Source organism: Schistocerca piceifrons, chromosome 8 (assembly GCF_021461385.2).
Source record: "Schistocerca piceifrons isolate TAMUIC-IGC-003096 chromosome 8, iqSchPice1.1, whole genome shotgun sequence".
Lineage (NCBI taxonomy): Eukaryota > Metazoa > Arthropoda > Insecta > Orthoptera > Acrididae > Schistocerca > Schistocerca piceifrons.
The window spans coordinates 33,990,686-34,010,848 of NC_060145.1; the positions used below are offsets into that span (position 1 = coordinate 33,990,686).

General features: G+C 37.6%; 1 protein-coding gene across 1 annotated transcript in view; it reads right to left on the reverse strand.

Annotated features, from left to right (window-relative positions):
• The window catches only part of LOC124711541 (phenoloxidase 2-like), a 54,388-nt gene that overhangs the window by 14,208 nt on the left and 20,017 nt on the right, over nt 1-20,163 (reverse strand). Inside the window, exons 7-8 of the mRNA XM_047241675.1 lie at nt 14,074-14,238; nt 7,990-8,118 (exon numbers count right to left, since the gene is read on the reverse strand). Of these exons, the coding sequence (XP_047097631.1) occupies nt 7,990-8,118; nt 14,074-14,238 (294 nt within the window). The remainder of the gene's footprint in view (nt 1-7,989; nt 8,119-14,073; nt 14,239-20,163) is intronic.

A 20,163-nucleotide genomic window follows, 5' to 3' on the forward strand; every position in this document is an offset into this window, starting at 1 on the left:
ATGAAACTGAAAAAACACTGCAAAGTGAAACATGGGAAAAATAGGTTGAAATGTCTCATAATGCCAAAGGAATGAGCATAGTTGATATGGAAAACAATTCAAAGCACATGCAAAAGTGTGTCCAGTGACTGAAGATTGTTTTGTTGCTTATTATGTATTACTCTATGTTCAAGAGCAGTTTTTTGGTTGTAACTTCAGTTTATGGTAATGTGCACCATATCACAAGATTATCTTTTTACTGAGGAGGAAATTAATGCTCAGTTGAAAGTAGTATATGGAAGCAGAGATTCCTCCCTGAGAGTGACTAACAACAGTGACTGAATATGCCAAGAAAACTGTTATATTATCTATATGTCATTAATAGTGACCCACAAATACTGTGGAACTGCCATGGAGAGGTCACCATGGAGGGACTGAGTTTTTGAAACTATCTATATGGTGGTGTAGGTCAGGATCCCAGGTGTCACACTCTGTCGCTATTCATCCTGGTGGGACCATGTTTATGAGCAACAACAAAACAAAATTTCACAGTTTCTTGTGAATGACTACGGCCATGAAATTAGCAATGAATTCTAAGTGACGCCATAGCATTGAGGTTAAATTATGCTGAAGGTTGCAGATTGACAGGACTAAAATTACTATTTTAATTTAATTAAATGCTTTAAATAAAATTTGTTTCATTTATAATACTTAGCTGCATAATGTTAACCATTGTATTAACTTTTTTATTTGCTGTCTTTTTTGTTATGTTTCATTCTTCTTCTTTCATTTGGAATCTTTGTCTAAGTAATTTTAAATATCTTTGTTTATATGTTGTAAATGTTTGAAAATAATGTCCTATCAAATAAAAAATAAAAGACATAATTACCTATTCATATTTTTGGATGGTAATCAAAACGAAATTTAAGGAAAATGAATAAAAGGAGTAACAATTGCAGTAACATGGACAAAAATATAAAATAACAAAAAGGAAGAAATTAAATCAAAGTAAATACATAAAAATAATTAAAGTCACATGAATGAAGATTCCAAATGAGAAAAGAATAAAATTGAGTAAGAAGATCAGAGCACATAAAAAGTTAATAACGATGATTAAAATGATACAGCAAAGGATTAGAAATGAAACAAATTGTATTTAAATCAATTAATTGAGAAAAAAGATTGCAGGGGTTTCAGTAAATATGTAAGAAAGAAGTAGAATGTTTTTGACGGGATTTTAGCCCACAGCCTCCCAGCATACTAGCCACAAACTTAACCATTACACCATTGCACTGCTTAGAAATTTTTGCTAATGTCAAGGTTGTGTTCAGTCACAAGAAATTATGAAAGTTTGTTTTGTCAATCACTCACAAAGGAGGACCCATCAGGGTGAAAGGCAGGGGAAAAGGGGGGGGGGGGGGTCTTGACACCTGGGACATTAATCATTACTGTGTAGGTGGTTTTAAAAAGTCAATCCCACCCATGAGACTTTTCCTTGTCAGTTGTGTAATTTTAAAGTACCGATTGCTACTTTTAGTGATGCAGATCAGAAAGCCATACTTCAGTTAATGCAGAACAAACAACAAGAATATATACCGTGAAGTTACAGACACAGAAGAAAAATAATTTCTTCTCACATAGAATTTTTAAATTAGGTAATTTTTGTCATGATTATTATTATTATTATTATTATTATTATTATTGGTGTCATCATCTTTGGACATACATGAGCTGTACTTTCACAACATCTTTCTTACTCTGGTTTATAAATATTTTTCATCTAGAAACAATCCTAGATGTGTCCAAGAAGGTCTAAAATGATACTGCAGTCACAGTTGCCACTGGTTATGCTCATTGTTAGTGTCATGTTGTCATAAAATTCAGGTAACTCAGCTGAACAATCAGAAGCAAGGATCTTGCAGCTAGAGGCTAGAAAGTTCATGGTGACTGAAGCAGAGGCAGCAAAATTAAGTTTTTTTCCTTTTGATATAAATTTGCTATCTGTAGTGTTCACAATAGAAGGAAAAGCAATTTACATAGAAATGTTAAACAAATTTACAAAGGATAAACAGTTTTGTTATCTACAGTAAAAAATAAAACCATGGCTGGGGGAAGGGGGGGGGGGGGGCACTTGTGGAATAACAAAACCTTTGTGACAGGGCACTACAATCAAACTGATGAAAAGATGAAAGAATTTGTCAAAAATTGTAGTGTCATTATCCTAGAACAACCTGCTCACAGATCTGCCTGTGCAAAGTGTTTTAAGTTAGCCACTTATGGTTACTCAAAACTGGAGAAAATTTCAGTAATGCATATTACTGTGAGACTATACACATGGTATTCGACATTAGAAAAGATTTGAAAGACGTCATATATGTTCTCATTGCCTTCCCGTAAATAACAGGTTAACATTTAAGTGATTTTATGCTCAGTACCACACAGGTATAATAAATCACAAGAAGATGACAGAATATGTTTTTGGAACAAGATTGATAGCCTGCACAGTCATATCAAGTAGGTATGAAAAACGAAAGAGGAGATTTGGACATTCTTACAACATGCAGTCAACATCAAATCTTTCAAAAGTAGTCTGACATATGTTTTAATCTTCTGGCACAGGACCTTCAGTGGGTTATCAAACTGCTGGAAAATAGGTTCAACAGCAGATCCAAAGCTGATGTTTCAGAACAGAAATGTACAATTAAAGAACCAGAGACATCTCCCCCATTGACATGACAGTAATGATTTTTAAAAGCCCAGTAATGCAGCAGAAGATACACAGTTTAGGAGAGATAAGGCTGAGTTCACCCAGCATCCTAGAGACACTTTCAGATGAGAAAAGAAGGATGGTACCACAGTGATAGCAGATAGCCTTCAATATCAAACAACTTAGCTGAGAAATTTTCAGTGTGGTCAAGAAACCATGTATCATCTTCCCCCTAAATTTTTCAGAGCTTAACAACATGCCTGATTCAAATGCTGATTTACAGTGCCAGAGATAATTAAAATACTTGCTTTGTGGCTTAGAACTAAGTTTGTATATGTAACAACTGTGATGTTATTGGTATCAGTTTAGCACATAAAATGATGATAATGTATAGTAATCTTTGATACAACCCTTAAGCTATGTATAGGCTACATATGTTTTTAGTTACATTGCATTACCTCACATTACATCTGTATTTACTAATGTGTGTATAAATTGTTAAATCTAAAATTCAGTGGGCCTTTGTACAGTAATATAGCTTGCAGACTGTTAACCCTCAAGCGGGCGTGCCTGTGTATAAAGTGTGCCAACCACAAATAACATTGTCGTGCACAGTTCCATTGTTATTTTACAATAGCAAGCCCCTACCTATTCCTGCATTATTGTTTCAGCCAGCACTGTGACAAGTTGTGTTGTCATAGGTTCACATGAGCTACAGTAATTTAAAATAAACTGTGAGTGTGTCATCTTAATGCACAGAGTACGCTGTGCGCCCGGTCATGTAAGTAATTTTTCCTTCACTTTTATTTTGTTCCTTTCTCATCGAATCAAAAGATAACACATAGCACGCGGGTATATCACTGTGCAGGGCAAGATCAAAGCTGACAGACAACAAGCTTTATTGGTTAGTCAACGAGGATCCAGAGTTCAACTCTGTACCAGACAATGAAAATGATGACGACTCTGAAGAAGACGATGACTCTGAAGAAGAAGAGGAATTTATCACACGAAGTGACCATGATTCAGATTCTGATCAAGTCCATGATTCAAAAGATGACTGAATAACCACTCTCCACTGGTGGCATTGTTATTGGTGGGGGAGGGGGGGGGGAGGAGGGGGAGGGGGGGGGGGAGGGGATGTGTAAATGGAATAAAAAATGTTTTTATGTGACTTTGAAAACAAAAATAAAAAATATTGTGGAAGTATCCCTTGGGTCTACACGTGTTGCCAGTGGGGTCACAAGTGAAACAGAGGTTTTATGGACAATACATAGCCTGTAGATGGTTGATGACATTGTAAATATATGAACCTATACATTCAATCTAAGAAAGAATGTGGACAATATGCCAGAGAAACGGATGCTAAGGAAACTACAAGGTGTGAAATAATGGCACTGTTAGGATTACTGTATCTTGTCAGGACTAAGAAAGCAAACCACACAAATATCACTGAACTGTGGACAGCAGATGGTACTGGTATTGAGATTATGGGAGCTGTGATGAGCTACAGAAGATTTCTGTTCCTTTTATTATGTATCCATTTGGACGACAAGAGTACAAGGTAAGAAAGAAGAGTAACTGCTAAAGTTGCTGTAATAAGGCAAATATTGGATGCCTTTGTGGTGAACTGCAAGAACGTTTATATGTAGGACAATTTGTGAAAGGAGACAAAGAGTTGTGACCTTTCTGAGGTGACTGTTCTTTTGTTCAGTATATTCCAAACAAACCAGCAAAGTAAGGGATAAAGATTTTTGTTTTAGCAGATGCTAAAATATTCTTCAATAGTAATATTGAAGTATATTGTGGAAAATAACCCAAAGGACTATACGATGTTTCTAATTCTCCCTGTGATATTGTAGGAAGGCTAGTTACTCACACTGGTCTCAGGAAGGAACGTTACAATGGATAACTAACTATTCCTTAGCCGACTGCCTTTTGAAAAAACAAGTAACATGCATTGGCACATTGAGAAAGTACAAACACGAGATCCCACAAGAATTTTTACCTGGGAAATGTATGGCTATCCACCCCTCTTTATATGGTTTTCACAGTGATATGACACTAGTTTCGTATGTGCTGAAACAAAACAAGGCAGTTATATTACTTTCAACTATGCACGATTTTGGAACCATTGACGAAGTTACAGATAAACCAGAAATAGGTCTGGATTATGATATAACAAAGGGAGGAGTTGACAGTCAATCAGCTGGGAGGTGCGTATTCCATCACATGGGTGACAAGAAGATGGCCATTGGCTGTATTCTATGCTCTAATGGATATAGCAGGAATCAATGCTCAAATAATCTTTCATGCAAATGAGGCAAACCCAAAAAAGAAGAGAAGAATTTTCTTGAAAAATTTAGCTCTGTCCCTTATGAAGCCTCAACTACTGGAAGGAGCTAATATTCCTTCACTTCCTGCTGACGTTGCAACTTTCCTCGCGCGATACAAAAATCAACATGTTGAAAGATTTGAGAGGAGCCTACCACCAAGAAAAGAGGCTGGTGTGTGACATGTGGAGGAGCAAGAAACGCATCTACTATCATAAGGTGTAACTCATGCCATAGCTTTGTTTGCAAAGAACATGTAAAAACAGCACACACATGTGAGAAGTGTAAAGCATTTCTCGAAAATGCACAAGACAATTAACTGTGTAGGGGGAATGAAATTTGTGATGACTGATACTTCTTCAATATATAAAGCCTTTGTCCCTTTATATTGCAATGAAAGATTGTTTTTGTTCAGTATGTGCTTACGAATAGATTGATTTGTCAGCTGCAGCAATAGAATGATATGGAAGTTTCTTATATGTTTAATCAAATAGTAAATTAGGAATGTAATATAGTTTTTTGTATTGTTGTTTAATTAAACTAAAATTAAACTGTGATTTAGCTCATACATTGCCCTTGCTAGCATAATGACAGCTTTTGACTACATGTGTATAAGTTGTGCCGCGAGTCTGCTCATGTTATGAAAATCTGCTCGATGGTTAAGGGTAAAAATTATTTTAAACATTATTTTCTATATGTCACATGTTAAAAACTTTACAGCAGTTATTTAAAGAGTGGAAACTAAATAAAGACAATAAAATGTAATTTCACATACAAATAACAAAATGAAAGAAATGATCTAGTATAAACTATTCTCCTCTCTTTATCATAGAGATGTAAAATTAAGGCATCATTGGGATCCCCAAAAGAACCATTGCAATACATAACAAGAAAATACAATGAGGTCACTTTGTGTGCTTACAACAGTCAGTGTATCTAGAGGTCTAATGTTAACGGTTCTGATAATGTATTATATGCATTTATGAGAGAGAAGCAAGACGGTACAGGGTACAGCAAACACTTTTGGATGACATTATCCATACCCAATCATTGTCAGATTACAGGCTTACAGATTTGCAGTTGGATGTCTCCCACAGAATTATTTTATGTTTGTGGAGAAGAAGCCAGTAGGGAGTAAACATTCAAAGGCAAACAGGCAGTGTCAACTAAGCCCTACAACCCAATGCCAGGATTAGTATCCTGGTTTAAGTACCCAAAGACATTTGAAGAACACAGCACCTGCCAGAACTGGAGGTATCACTGCAGCATCTGGATTACGTATCTTCTGTCAGACTGTGTATCATTTACTTTCAGAGATTGTCCAGCATGCATGACCTACTGTCAGATGCAATCCCCTGGCATTAAGGCACTGTATGGTTCAATGAATATTGTTTGTTGTCCACTGTGAGAATATTTAAAAAAACAGCAAAGCATCTTGCTCATGGATAAGTAGTGGGTTTGTAGGGAGTATGAACCTTGCCAAATGTTCATTCTCTAGGGTAATATCACAACCATGCAAATACCATGGGAAAGGTATGTTCAACTTTTTTTAGCATATATGGGCCTGGATTCCAGTTCATTACTGCTAATCATACAGGACCAGCCTGGTGGACAAATGCTTACAATGCGAGGACATTATGTGTGTAGAGGGACTAGCTCATTCCCTAGACCTGAAAGTGCATGGTCACCATAGGCAAAGAATTTCTGGCCTAGAGCTTGCTGCCACACAGCCTTATCCACAGGATTGGTGGTGGTGGTGGGGGTTATTGTGCATTAAACAGAGTAACCCAAATGTCCACCAACAATTTAAAATTCAAAACTTCATGGAATAATGTAGACAAGTGCACAAAATGACCAGCACGTGATACAAAAGCAATACTTAACATGGCAATTGATTTTTAGCAAAGACAATGTTTTTTATAACAAATGCTCAAAATTTCGGCCATCATTCGTCAGCAACACCTGTTTGTCAAAGGACAATGTTATGAACAGCACTGTACAGCATATCAGTAGGTATGGTGAGAAATTGCAATCTAATATTGTCTTTTGGCTCTGCTAATGAGGTCAGATGATCACATCAGACTTGCGACTTTGACTATCCCACAAAGCAGTAATTACACAGATTGAGGTCTGGAGAGTTAGAAGGATGATTCAGCATTGATCCTCACCATATGATGTGCACAAGAGCTCTTTGACATATGTAGCAACATGGCGTGTAGCACTACCATGCATAAAAGTCATACCTTTCAGCAAGTGTTTATCAGCCAGTCTAGGGATGATATGATTCTCTAATATATTCATGTACCTTGCATCTTTCATGCTGACAATTTGAAAATCAGCACCCCACTTTTCTTTAAGTCAGAAGGATCTGGCCATGACTGATGAGGTAAATCTGCGCACTACCATGACTTTCTCACCATGTATGTGTTTCCACAACAGTTCTAGGATTTTTGGTAGCCCAAATTCAGAAGTTGTAGGCATTTTCATGCAGCATCACTGATGTACTACTGTCAAGCACCATCTGTTGGCCAGTTTTTGCACTCATTTTTGGTTTCAATAAAACTCCATGTCATTTCTGGCAAGTGTGCCAAGTTTTTCATCTCTGCCAACATTATTCTACGAATTGGTGTATTTTCAAATGTTAACAGACTTCAGGGTCACAATGTATATTGCCATGCTGGGCATCACACTGAGTACTGACATTCTGAATGCCACTGGCAAAGGGCATAGCACAGTAAGAGCCACTCATGCCGTATGTCCCATTTTATAGCAAGGGCACACTTTACTGGATGCATTATTGTAACATCTCATTTTTTGTGTGTAATTTGAAAAACGCTTGACTTAATGACATGAAAGTGTAAATATATAAGCCAGTGTTATTTTAAAAAAAGCTACACTTTATAAATGTAATGTACTATGACTAAAAGCAAAACATAATAAGTAGCTACAAATAATCTACAGCTTTAAGCATACCTGCTGAACTGTGTATCTTGGTAGAAGATTCTTATGTTCCAGGAAGATGCCATTCACAAATGCATGCCATCTGTAGAATATGGGATCCCTCATGGCTGTTGCAAAATCAGCAACAACACCAAAGCTTTCCTGTTATCAAAGTATAGAATTTAAAGACAATGCCACTTATTACAATATTATTGCACACATAAATCTAATATATGTTTTATTATATTAGCAGACACAGTCACAATAAGTTCATCGTAAGTATTTAAAGACAACATTCCAAGAACTTTTGTAATTGGAGACAGTGTCCTGGAGGGTTGTTCATTCATTCATAGTGTTATATAGATCCTGCCACAAAGAAGAACTTTCATGATGTTGGAATGAGTCAAGGTGTACATTAACAAAAGACAAGTAAATCATAGAACATTAATCCGTATACTGCAGTAACAATAAACAATCAGTACATCACTTAATACTGTTCATGTTTATTTCAGATTACTTTAAACAAGAAAATTAGAAATAAAGGTGCTACTTTGAAGTAAGCTACTGCCTCCTCAGCTGCCGTTTGTCTCCAATTAGTAACTTAATATCCACTTGCTGAGAATGGTATTCTTTTAAACAAAACAGTCACCCCCCCCCCCCCCCCCCTGTCAATACTGACTATTGTTTGTAGCATAGGGTGAGCCAAAATTATGCGAACAATGTCAGTTTTGTTTCCTTTTCTATTCCCAGTTGTTACCGTCCAAGTGTCCAAGGCTGAGTCAAAAGTATGTGAACAATGTTAATTTTGCTCTGTTTTCTATGACAGGTTGTTAGTACCCATGGCTGAGTCAAAAGAATGTGAACAATCTTAATTTTGCTCTATTTTCTATGACAGGTTGTTAGTGCCCATGGCTGAATCAAAATTATGTGAACATTCTTAATTTTGTTATGTTTTCTATTTCATGTTATTAGTACACATGGTTGACAGACTCACACTGGAGCAGGGAAGAGTGACTGCAAGTGAAAAGGAACTTGTGCACTCAATGACAGAAGTGCATTGAAGCTTTGCAGAAAGATTTCCAGACAGATGGCCACCTGTTCATTTAACAATTCAGTGCATTTACCAAAAGTTTGTACCAACTGGATCAGTAGCAGACAATTATCAGGGAAATGCAAGACAACCTCGAACAGGCAGAAGTGAAGTAAACATTGCTGTCGTGCAGGAAGCTATACTAAGAAGTCCATCAAAATTGACGAGACCTCGCAGTCTGGAAACAGGGATTCCATAGAGGACAGTGACCCATATTCCACCCAAGGACCTTAGTATGTGATCACATCACCTACAAATCGTTCAAGGTTTGACTGCGCACCAGAAACTTGTATCTGTAGAACACTGTGACATTCTGGCAGCCAGCCAGGTATTGTTCGGTAAGTGATTTTCAGTCACAAAGCTACCTTTTATGCCAGTGGTCATGCTAATCATATTAACACAATGTACTGAAAATCCAGGTTGATACCTGTCATGAGTGAGAAGGTGCATCCCGAAGATAAATGTATGGCATGCTGGGACCACTACTGGTGTACTTTGCCCATTTTTCTTTACAAACCCAATGGTGAATGTACTTAACTATCTGAAAATACTGAAAGAGTTTGCCATTGATAACATGCCCTACAACTTAGTTCCAACAGGATGGTGCACTGCCCCATTTTGCTAGTTCCGTCTATGTTTATTTTGATCAAACATTCCCAAATCGTTCAATTGGTCTTGACAAACTATTTTTATGGCCTCCCCCCCCCCCCCCCCCCCCCCCCCCAGTCTCTGGATCTCACACCCCGTGACTTCTGGTTATGGGGTATAGTAAAGGAATGCATATACAGTATAAAAGTGAGAGACCTTGAAGAACTAAAGGACAGAATAAAAGGTGTGATATCTAATATTTCCTCAAAAATTATACTGTTGAACATTGACTTGAATGTGTTAATCATGCTGGTAGTCAGGTGAGAACATGCTTTCTCTCAAATAGTGTTCACATGATTTTCACTTATGCTGTATGTTATTACAAGGGGGAGTGGAATTAAAATCCTAAATATCTTTTTAAATTTTTTTATTGAACAAAAGTGTATCATTTTTTGACAGTCTCCGTGTCATAGATAATAATAATCTCCCTCTCATAAATAATAATAATAATAATAATAATAATTTGCTTTGCTTGTGTGCGCAGCCACTTGTGCATTGCCTGCTGCACCTCTTCATCAGAACCGTAGTATAGCGCACATGGCAGAGCATCAAAGGGCAGGTTATCGATGGTTGCAAGAGTTTCATGGGCTATGAGGCTGAACACTGTCATGTTGCAAAATGACACTTGCACTTAGAAGTCCATGTCGCTTTGGTCTCATTGCAGACTGAAGCTGACTTCTTAACACATTGAAATATGATGCACTGGTGATAGCATTTGCACCGTCCTTGCAAGATAACATCTCATTTCTCCAGAAAGACAGTTAGCTCTCTTTGACTCAGGTTAATGGTATGTTTCATCTCCTGTAACAACTCTCATGAAGAAGATATTCAATTTCAGCTTCAAAGTGCCAAATTGTTCTTCACAGGTGTCAATGGGTGACTCTTTCAGATCTAAAGTGATCCGCTGTGGCACCCATCTAGCAGACAGTTTGGTAAAGGTAAGCATTTCATGGCACAGTGATGCACTGAGCCATGGCTAACGTTAGGATCTGTGGCTGTTTCATCACATGGCAATTTTCCATCACAATAGCTTCAACCGCTGCAGTAGACTTGGGGTGTCACAACACAGGGTTGTGACCTGGGCATTGAGCATCTGCCACAAAAGTCACACAATTTCTGAACTTCCCTCTTCACTCATACACTTGCATCAATATAATGGACATTCATATGCCAATGGATTCCAATAGGTTTTGCAGTTTCACTGCTCAGAATATATATGACAGAACACTGCCCTTCCTTGGTGCATGTTGGAAGTGGGACAGCCATTCTGAACTGGTATTGTGCCCATGTTGGTTGTCTATAGTATGTTGCCACCTGTAGGGCATTCCTTACATTACTGCTAACAGTACTGTGAACTTATGCTAACAGTACTGTGTACTTACAGAACAATGGCAAGAAACTTCGATTTTTTAATTAAACTTCTAATTTTTCATTTGACTCCCCCTCATACTTGTCATGCAGCTTTACAATGAACACTGTTACTAGGCGACATAACTAACACAACTTTTCAATTTTTGAGTCCAGATATTCTGATAATTTGTAGAAAGTGTAGTTAATGAGGTATATTTTTTATTTTCTTTTTGAAATGGTTGGGATTCCCAGTTTCTTGCTTTATGTTAGATGTGAAACTTTGCATCAGACTACATCACTCAACTCTGAACCATAGACAAGGAGGACACAATCTACATAAAAATTATTTTTGTGTCCTGTATTCTGATTGTGTGTATAATTGCTCAGCTGAAACAGATTTTTATTGTCAGTAATAAGTAAGTGTACTAAGTGTACTGGGAATTCCAAAATCCTTTAAAAAAAGGCTTCTGCAAGATATACATTTATTTACAACAAGTGAAAATTACCAGAATAAACCAACACTCTTATCTTTAGGTCAACACAGTTTTGTTGCATGATATTTCAACTGTATGACTTGCAATTTTCTTCAGGTGTGGTCTTATACTAGTTCCAGTGTGGAACGAGTCTGATATGTATGTCTATGTTGTGCTAAGTGCTCTATCTGTGGTTTGTGCCACATCTTGAACTCTACCCATGGTATGCATTGACCAGTAGCAATGACTGTAGTGCTTTCACCTGGCTACAGCAGTTCTGAATGCTGTGTGCATACTTTTGTGGTTATTATTCATTCCAACTGCCATCATTTAAGCCCTCCTGTGATCTAGGATGTTCTGTTACCATGGTATGCTGTGTCAGGCATTCTGTCCAATGTTTGTGCCCACCAGGAGCAGCTGCAGTGTTATTTTCAGGCCAATGGTGTTCTGATTGCCACACAAGACTCAGCAGAAAGTCCTCAGACATTGGGTCTATTGTCTAAGATACTATTTCACGTGTCTCCTTTATTACATGTACTAGGCTGTTTTCTCTAACTACACCTTCATACTTGTGTAGATGCAATCAAGGCAACATCAAGACTCCAGGGGACGCAAGTATAAAGATGTAGTAAGATACAACTGTCCAGTACATATAATAAAAGATGTAGTTGAAATAGTACCTCAGACAACAGACCCAACCCCAAGAATGTTCTGTCAAGTCTAGAGTGGCAATCTGGACACCATCAGCCTAAAAATAACACTGCAGCCACTCCTGGCAAACACAGCCCTTGGGCGGAATGCCTGACACACCACACCACAGTAATGGAACTTCCTAGATCACAAGAGGGCTTAAATGGAAACAGTCAGAAGGTAAAATTACTAGTGCAACTTGGACATCATACAGTAAGATTAACAATGGATGATAACCACAAAGTATGTGCACAATGCTCAGAACTACTGCGGCTAGAAGAAACCACCACAGTCACTAGTATTGGTTGGCACATACAATGGATAGAGTGCATGATGCAGTGCAGACCGCAGGTAGAGTGCCTAGCACAACATAAACATGAATACTGGACTCCATCTACACTGGAATCAGTATCAGATATCTCAACTAGATTATCTATGGTGTTATTTTTTTATATAGTCAGGATCAGTACACTAGCAATGTAAATATTCATTTGAAGATACAGTACCAAATGTGCAACTTTTTGTATGTACAGCTTATATTTATGGTATAAGTGTAAATGTACAAAAATGACAATGTCCAACATGGTACAGTTATTATGAGCAAATAACAATTATTATTATTTAGGGATTGACTAATAATAAAAGTGATATACCAAAATAAGCTATGAAGATTATACACTCAATAGTGGCTTTCTGTCATGTCTAGATAACTATACTTCTGATACTACATCCATTGTTTAATGGTCTAGTACAGTTTTGGTCAGTGGCTGATTCTCATATGCAGATTTTTCTTCTTGCCAGAATTATTTGTTGTGTGCTAGATGCTGTTTGACAATGGTGTTATCCTCAGATGTTCCCTCTCTTTCTACACTTAATTTACAGTAAAGAGTGCGTGTGTTTTCACTTTGCTGCGTTACACTAATTCATGTTGCCTCTGCAAGGTAGGGATAGTTTTATGATCAAAATGTTTTGTATCTCAATCCTGGACTTCAAGCCTTGTTGGATAACTTACAGTCTTTTGATACAATTCCCTCACCCCTTAGTCTGACTTCATAATATAGCTCCAGTCAGTTTCTTTAATAGAAGAAATTGTCCACCACCAGTGATATTTTTTTATATTTGTATTTTCAAAACATATCTTGCTTTCTCTGACCAAACTGTATGATGTTAGTTTCTAAATGACATTATTAATGATGAGTTTTCATTTTGCCTTGTCTCTCTTTAATTTATTCCAAGCTAATTTTTTTTGCCACATATTCATTCATATGGAACTGTTATTGAAGTCATCTTTAATGTGTCAGCATACACTGTTATTCAAGAACTTTAAGAGTCTCATAATTTAATATCACATCTATATTGCTTTTCTGTATTTTTCATTTCATTTGGTTGGTGACAATTCATCATAGATACAACACTGGAAAATCACTTTCTTGCATTACTGCTGTTTACGGTACATGCTTGTCTTTTTTGATTATGTATTTTTGTAATTGATATTTAGCTTTGGTAAGTCAAAATTATTTCTTAACTAGGTATGTCAAAGTTCAAGATTTCAAACATAAAATTCAATTACGTCGTCAGTTCGTCTGTACAAAAAAAAAATCATTTTGTTTTTCCACCACTTTATTGGAGAATCCTTCTCTTCCATATCTGATTTCAGTGTATTTTATCTGTTAGTGATCCCTTCCATGGTTAACAGAGTTTTTCACCTACCCCACCTGCCTTTCAAATACTGCCACACTTTTCACACACACACACACACACAAAGTGACATATATCTTTCTTTTTTCTACACATGTTTCATGTAACTATTATTTAATGAGTCACTTGCCTTGGCAGCTCACAGTTACAACATAGAACATTACTCACCAGATGTCTCCCATCAGGATCGTGGCAATAGCCCATCAACACATGTCCAAAATTGTGAAGGTCACCATAGTAGTTTGGATTAAGAGAAAGTGCACTTGCTTCAAGCAGGTTACCAAGGATGTCAATGCCTTCGAATTCTGTCAACTGAACTATTTCATTTCTTGACTAAAATGAAAGGTTAAAAAAAGAAGAAAAATAAATACTGATTACACAAAATGTTAATAGATTTAGCTTATCTGTTGTAATTGCTACAAAATTAACTAGTAGTACTGTCAGGATTAATGACTGAAATAATATGTTATCAATGTCTTGCTTAGACTGATCATGAGATTTTGATAACATGTGAAGACAGTAAAAAACAAATAATTAAAAATGGAGAAACCATTTTGTATTATGGTAAAATGTTTTTAACTAAGATAAAATATTGAAACAATTTTTTTTTAAATTGCCACAAATATTACAAACAAATATTGTTTATATTCTTCCACTTTATTATAGGATTGTCTTTTCTCAGTAATCAAATCTTTTCTCAGTAATCAAATCTCCTGTGCCGTATCTTTATCTTTCCAGTCTCCCATCATCTCCCAAAGTCCCACCGTATGGCCACAGAGGAGCATTCCTCTCGTAACTCAGTACCAGCTAGAACTGGAGCAACTGAATTACATTCTCTGCTAGGGTTTTGATTACCTCTCGTTGTGCTCTGAAATGAAAAATGTCCTGCCGACTATCCTTCCCACCCCTCCCACAGTGGTATTCCACCGTCTGCTGAACCTACTCAATATACTCATCCATCCTTACACAACCCCTGCTTCCAATTCCTTACCTCATGGCTCACACCCCTGCAATAGACCTAGATGCAAGAGCTGTCCCATACATCCTCCCACCACCACCTCTCCCATCAAAGACAGGGCTACCTGTGAAACCAGTCATGTGGTCTACAAGCTAAGCTGCAACCACTGTGTTGCATTCTATGTGGGCATGACAACCAACAAGCTGTCTGTCCACATGAATGGCCACTGACAAACTGTGACCGAGAAGAAAGTGGACAACCCTGTTGCTGAACACACTGCCAGACATGATAGCCTTCATTTTAATTACTGCTTCACAGCCTGAGCCATATAGATCCTTCCCACCAGCACCAGATTTTCTGAATTGTGCAGGTGGGAAATTTCCCTGCAATACATCCTACTTTCCCATAACACTCCTGGCCTCAACCTTCATTAGTCACTGTCCTCACCCATCCAGCCCCTTCCCTGTTCCCATTCCAGCACTACACAGCTGTCATTCCACCACCACACCCAGTCTTTTTATTTCTCTCCTTTTCCGCTACTTCCACCCCTCCCCCCCCCCCCCACCACCCCCTCCCCCACCACTCCCGTGTCCTCAACCTAACCTGCAGCCCTTCACTGGCCACCACCCCCACCATACTATTCCTCCCCATCACCGCACAGTCCCCATTCTCATCATGCACTGGTCTTGCTGTTCGCAGTGTGGTTTCAGTTGCTTGAGACTGCAGTTGTGTGTGTGAGTTGCATTTGTGCCTGTGTGTGTGTGTGGTCATGCATGCGCATATGTGAGTCTATTGTTGATGAAGGCCTTAATGGCTGAAAGCTTTAATTGTGTGAGTCTTTTTGTTGTGCCTATCTGCAGCTCAGCATCTCTGCTATATGGTAAGTAGCAACTTTCCTTCTCTTTTCAGTAAAAGTGTGTGTGTGTGTGTGTGTGTGTGTGTGTGTGTGTGTGTGTGTGTGTGTGTGAGTGAGTGAGTGAGTGAGTGAGTGAGAGAGAGAGAGAGATGGAGGAGTGAGTACAGGTGGATGAAAATTCAATTTACTGGCTTGAAAAGTGACAGTGGCTGCACAGTAAAAGAGAAGAGACAAATATATCTCTCTGAACAAGTGATTAGAGGAGATAAAACACTGTTAATTGAAAAAAAGCTATTTAGCAAAATCATTAAGGATACTTGTCTAATGTGAATTGCAAGGAGAGATGAAACTAAAGACAGATCTTTCACTATATTGTACTGCCCTCCCTTTTCCTAGCTGCCCCTGTTTTGTGATACTGGGTGACATGACATAGGACTCAAATTAAGGATGATAGAGTTTGAAATCTCCATCTGGCCAACCAGACTTGGGTTCTCTACGGTATTTGGGTAAGTGAATGAAGGCATATTATGCAATTGTTGCTTTGAAAAGGACAATGCTGACACCCTTCGACAATCTGAATTTGTGGTGGTGGTGGTTGTTGGGATGATTAAGGGGGACTAAACAGCTAAGGTCATCAGTCCCCCACTGAATTTGTCCTTTATCTCTAATGACTTATCACTGTCATGATGTTGAACAATAATCTTCATTCTATCCTTTTTGTGATGCATTTATTTCAATTACTCAATTACATCTTGTCCACTCTATAAAAAGATACACTTATTCTGAGTTTGAATAATTTTGTACCTATTATTAGCTCTTCTTTTCAAACTGTCTCATTTTTTGCCAGTTGAGTCTTACAGAATATCAGCTTTTCTTCTTGTCATTAATATCATTACATTCTTGCTAAACTCTGTCATATATTCTGTTTCTTTACCTCTGTTTATTCTTTGGTATTACTCTCTAGGAATTTTTAGTATGAATACTTAAGCCTGAAATTAATACATGTGAACAGCAGGTTCAAATACAACATTCTGTTAGCGTGTTACATCCATAAATTTTACCAAGTGGTGTGGCACAGTGGTTAGCACACAGGACTTGCATTCAGGAGGGTGACAGTTGAAACCCATGTCTGGCCATCCAGATTTAGGTTTTCTGTGATTTCCCTAAATTGCTTGAGGCAAATGCCAGGATGGTTTGTTTAAAAGGGCACAGTTGATATCCTTCCCCACCCTTGACACAATCTAAGCTTGTGGTTTGGCTCTAACGACCTTCATGTCGATGAGACATTAAACCCAATCTCCCTTCCTTGTTTTTCTATAAATTTCATTTTTCAGTTTTCATAAACACAAAATTCTATCATATATGAACATGTGGTGTCTGTTCTTTTGGACATGTCCGAAAGAACAGACACCATGCATTTATATATAACTGATTCGTCTTCATGGAAAATAAATCCACCACCTTCAGTGCATATGCACAGTTACATCCAATCTCCTGTGTAATCTCAAAGTAGCAAGCATGGAGGACATGGAAAGGTATTTTGGATAGGTGGCACTATGTGGGAATGTGGGTAGGCTAAGAGGTGTGGTATGATAGTCTGCGCAGCTCTGATAAACACTGTGTCTGGGTGACACAGTGGTTAAGGCAATTGGTTAGTAAGGAAGAGATCCAGTGTTCAAAACCCTGTCGAGCACAAATTTTCACTCATTGTCACTCATTATGCATAAAGTCGTGATGCAGCTGATATCAATAGTCCCTTTCATTCCGTTTCTCCCCCCTCCACCTTCAATTTACATAAAATTCTGTTTTTATATGAAACTGTATGATGCTCTGACCCTTCCACTACGCTCATGCACTATTGGATGCAATTAACCATAACAGAAAATTTGTAGGGTACATCCAAACACAAAAATTCAATTATGTAATAATAGAAAAATTCTTGTCTTCTGGCCAGAGTGTAGTATTATGAGAAAATAATGCAAAATGTTTTGATATTCACTAGTTTTTATAATGGGGATTACTTTGTCAAACAAAATAGGGTAAAGGGTCGGACTCTTCTGAAATTTCATAAATCTGTTAACTTTCATAAGCATCCTTCAGTTTTCTGCTGACTGGAAAGAAGACGTTGAGTTCATCTTCATTCAGTACCAATTCTACTTTTACACTCCATGGTTAACTTCCAGTTCATTCTACCTTGAGCTGTGGTCCTGAATGACTTTCCTGTGTTAACATTTAAAATGCTTGCACATATTTTGCTCTCCCTCTTCTGCATATGCTCTAGTACCACTATTCCAAAAGTCTGAGATTTTTTCCTCCCTGTGACACTAACAGAACCTTATATCTCCGCAAGAAGACGGTGATCTTGAATAACTGTAACTACAGGCTACTCACAGTTTTTCCTGTATACACATATAAATATTTTTTGAGAGCAGGTATATGTCATGCAAAAACACAGTTTTATCTTCTTCTTACTAATCATGTTTTGCCATTTTTGTAGTATCATCAATGGGCACACTAGTGATTCTGTTGAATTATTGTATGATAAAGGGGCATATTACAGAGTTAAAGTTTGCATAAAAATGCAGTACAAATTTCAATTTTCCATTTGCAGAGGATGCTACATAATATCTTGGCTAAGTTGGATTCCTCCAATGTCAGAGGTAAAATGAGGAACACAATATGCTGTCAGGATATCCTGGTAAATTACAACTCTGTAATGTGCCTACTCTACCATAAAGTAATGCAATAGATGCCACAATAATGCATAACATATTTGGATGTGAAGAAAAACAGTGTATTTTTTGCATAAGACAGAAAGCAAAAATATTAGTACAAATTTTTTAACTATCTTTATTTGGATGAAGTTTCCTTATGAGCTGATGTACATATCTTTCTGATAATCTTCTGCATCTACATCTATACTCTGCAAACCACAATGAGATGCATGGCAGAGGGTACATCCCATTGTACCATTATTAGGGTTTCTTCCTGTTCCATTCACATATGGAGAGCAGGAAGAAATTAGTTCGAATGCCTCTGTGCATGCAGTAATTATTATCCTCACAATTCCTATGAGAGCAACATGTAGGGGGTTGCAGTATATTCATAGAGTAATCATATAAATCCAGTTCTTAAAACTTTGTTAACAGACTTTTTCACATAGTTTATACCTATCTTCAAGAGTCTTCCAGTTCAGTTCCTTCAGTATCTCTGTGACACTGTCCCCTGGATTAAACAAAAATGTGAGCATTTGTGCTGCCCTTCTCTGTATATATTCAATATCCCCTGTTAGTACTATCTGATATGGATCCCACACACTTGAGCAATATTTTAGAATCAGTTGCATGAGTGATTTGTAAGCATTGAGAAGGTAATTCTGTTCAAGATACCTCATTATGTTTGAGCTCAGAATATGTTCCAAGATTTTACAACAAATTGATGTCAAGGATATTGGACAGCAGTCTTGTGGATCACTTCTACTATCCTTCTTCTAGACAGGTGTGAATTGCGCCTTTTTCCAAGAACTGGGCCCCATTTTTTGTTTGAGGGTTCTATGGTAGATTATAGTTAGCAGAGGGGCTAACTCAGCCAAAAATTCAGTACAGGATCCGACAGGGATTCCATCAGAGTCTGGAGCTTTGTTCAATTTTAACAATTTCAGCTGTTTCTCAATACCAGTGACACTAATACTTATTTTATTCATGTTTCCAGTGGTACAAGGATTAAATTGGGGCAATTCTCCTCAGTTTTCCTTTGTAAAGGAACATTTGAAAATGGAGTTAAGCATTTCAGCTTTTGCTTTTCTATCCTCTTTTTCAATTCCTACCTCATTCACTAGGGACTGGACACTAACTTTGGTGCTAATAACGGCCTTTATATATGACCTCAATTTCTTTGGGTTCTGTGAAAGATCACTTGACAATATTGTGCTATGGTAGTCACTGAAGGCATCAGACATTGATCTTTTGACAGCCAAACCCATTTCATTCAGCATCTCTCTCTCTATAGCCCCATGCTTTGTTTTACATCTATTATGCAGTAATCTCTGCTTCCTTAGAAATTTCCTTAGAGTGACTGTTCACCATGGAGGGTCCCTCCCATTACGAACTTCCTACTGGTTACATATCTTTCCAGTGCTTGGTCAAATATTCTTTTAAATGTGAGCCAAAGTTCCTGTACATGCTCCTGGACTGTGCTGAAAGTTTCATGTTCCTCATTGAGATTTGACACTACTGATTTTTTATGTAGTTTACTACTCATATATATCTCTCTGCTTGGGTCATCACTGTTGCCACAACTGCCCTTCATAGTCACTGATACCAGTTTCGATGCGGACATCCTCAAAGAAGTGAGGTCTATTTGTTGCCATTAGATCCAATCCATTCCATTATGAGAGAGGTTCTATCTGTTCTAGGTCATTTTCAGAGAAGGCATTTAGTAAAGT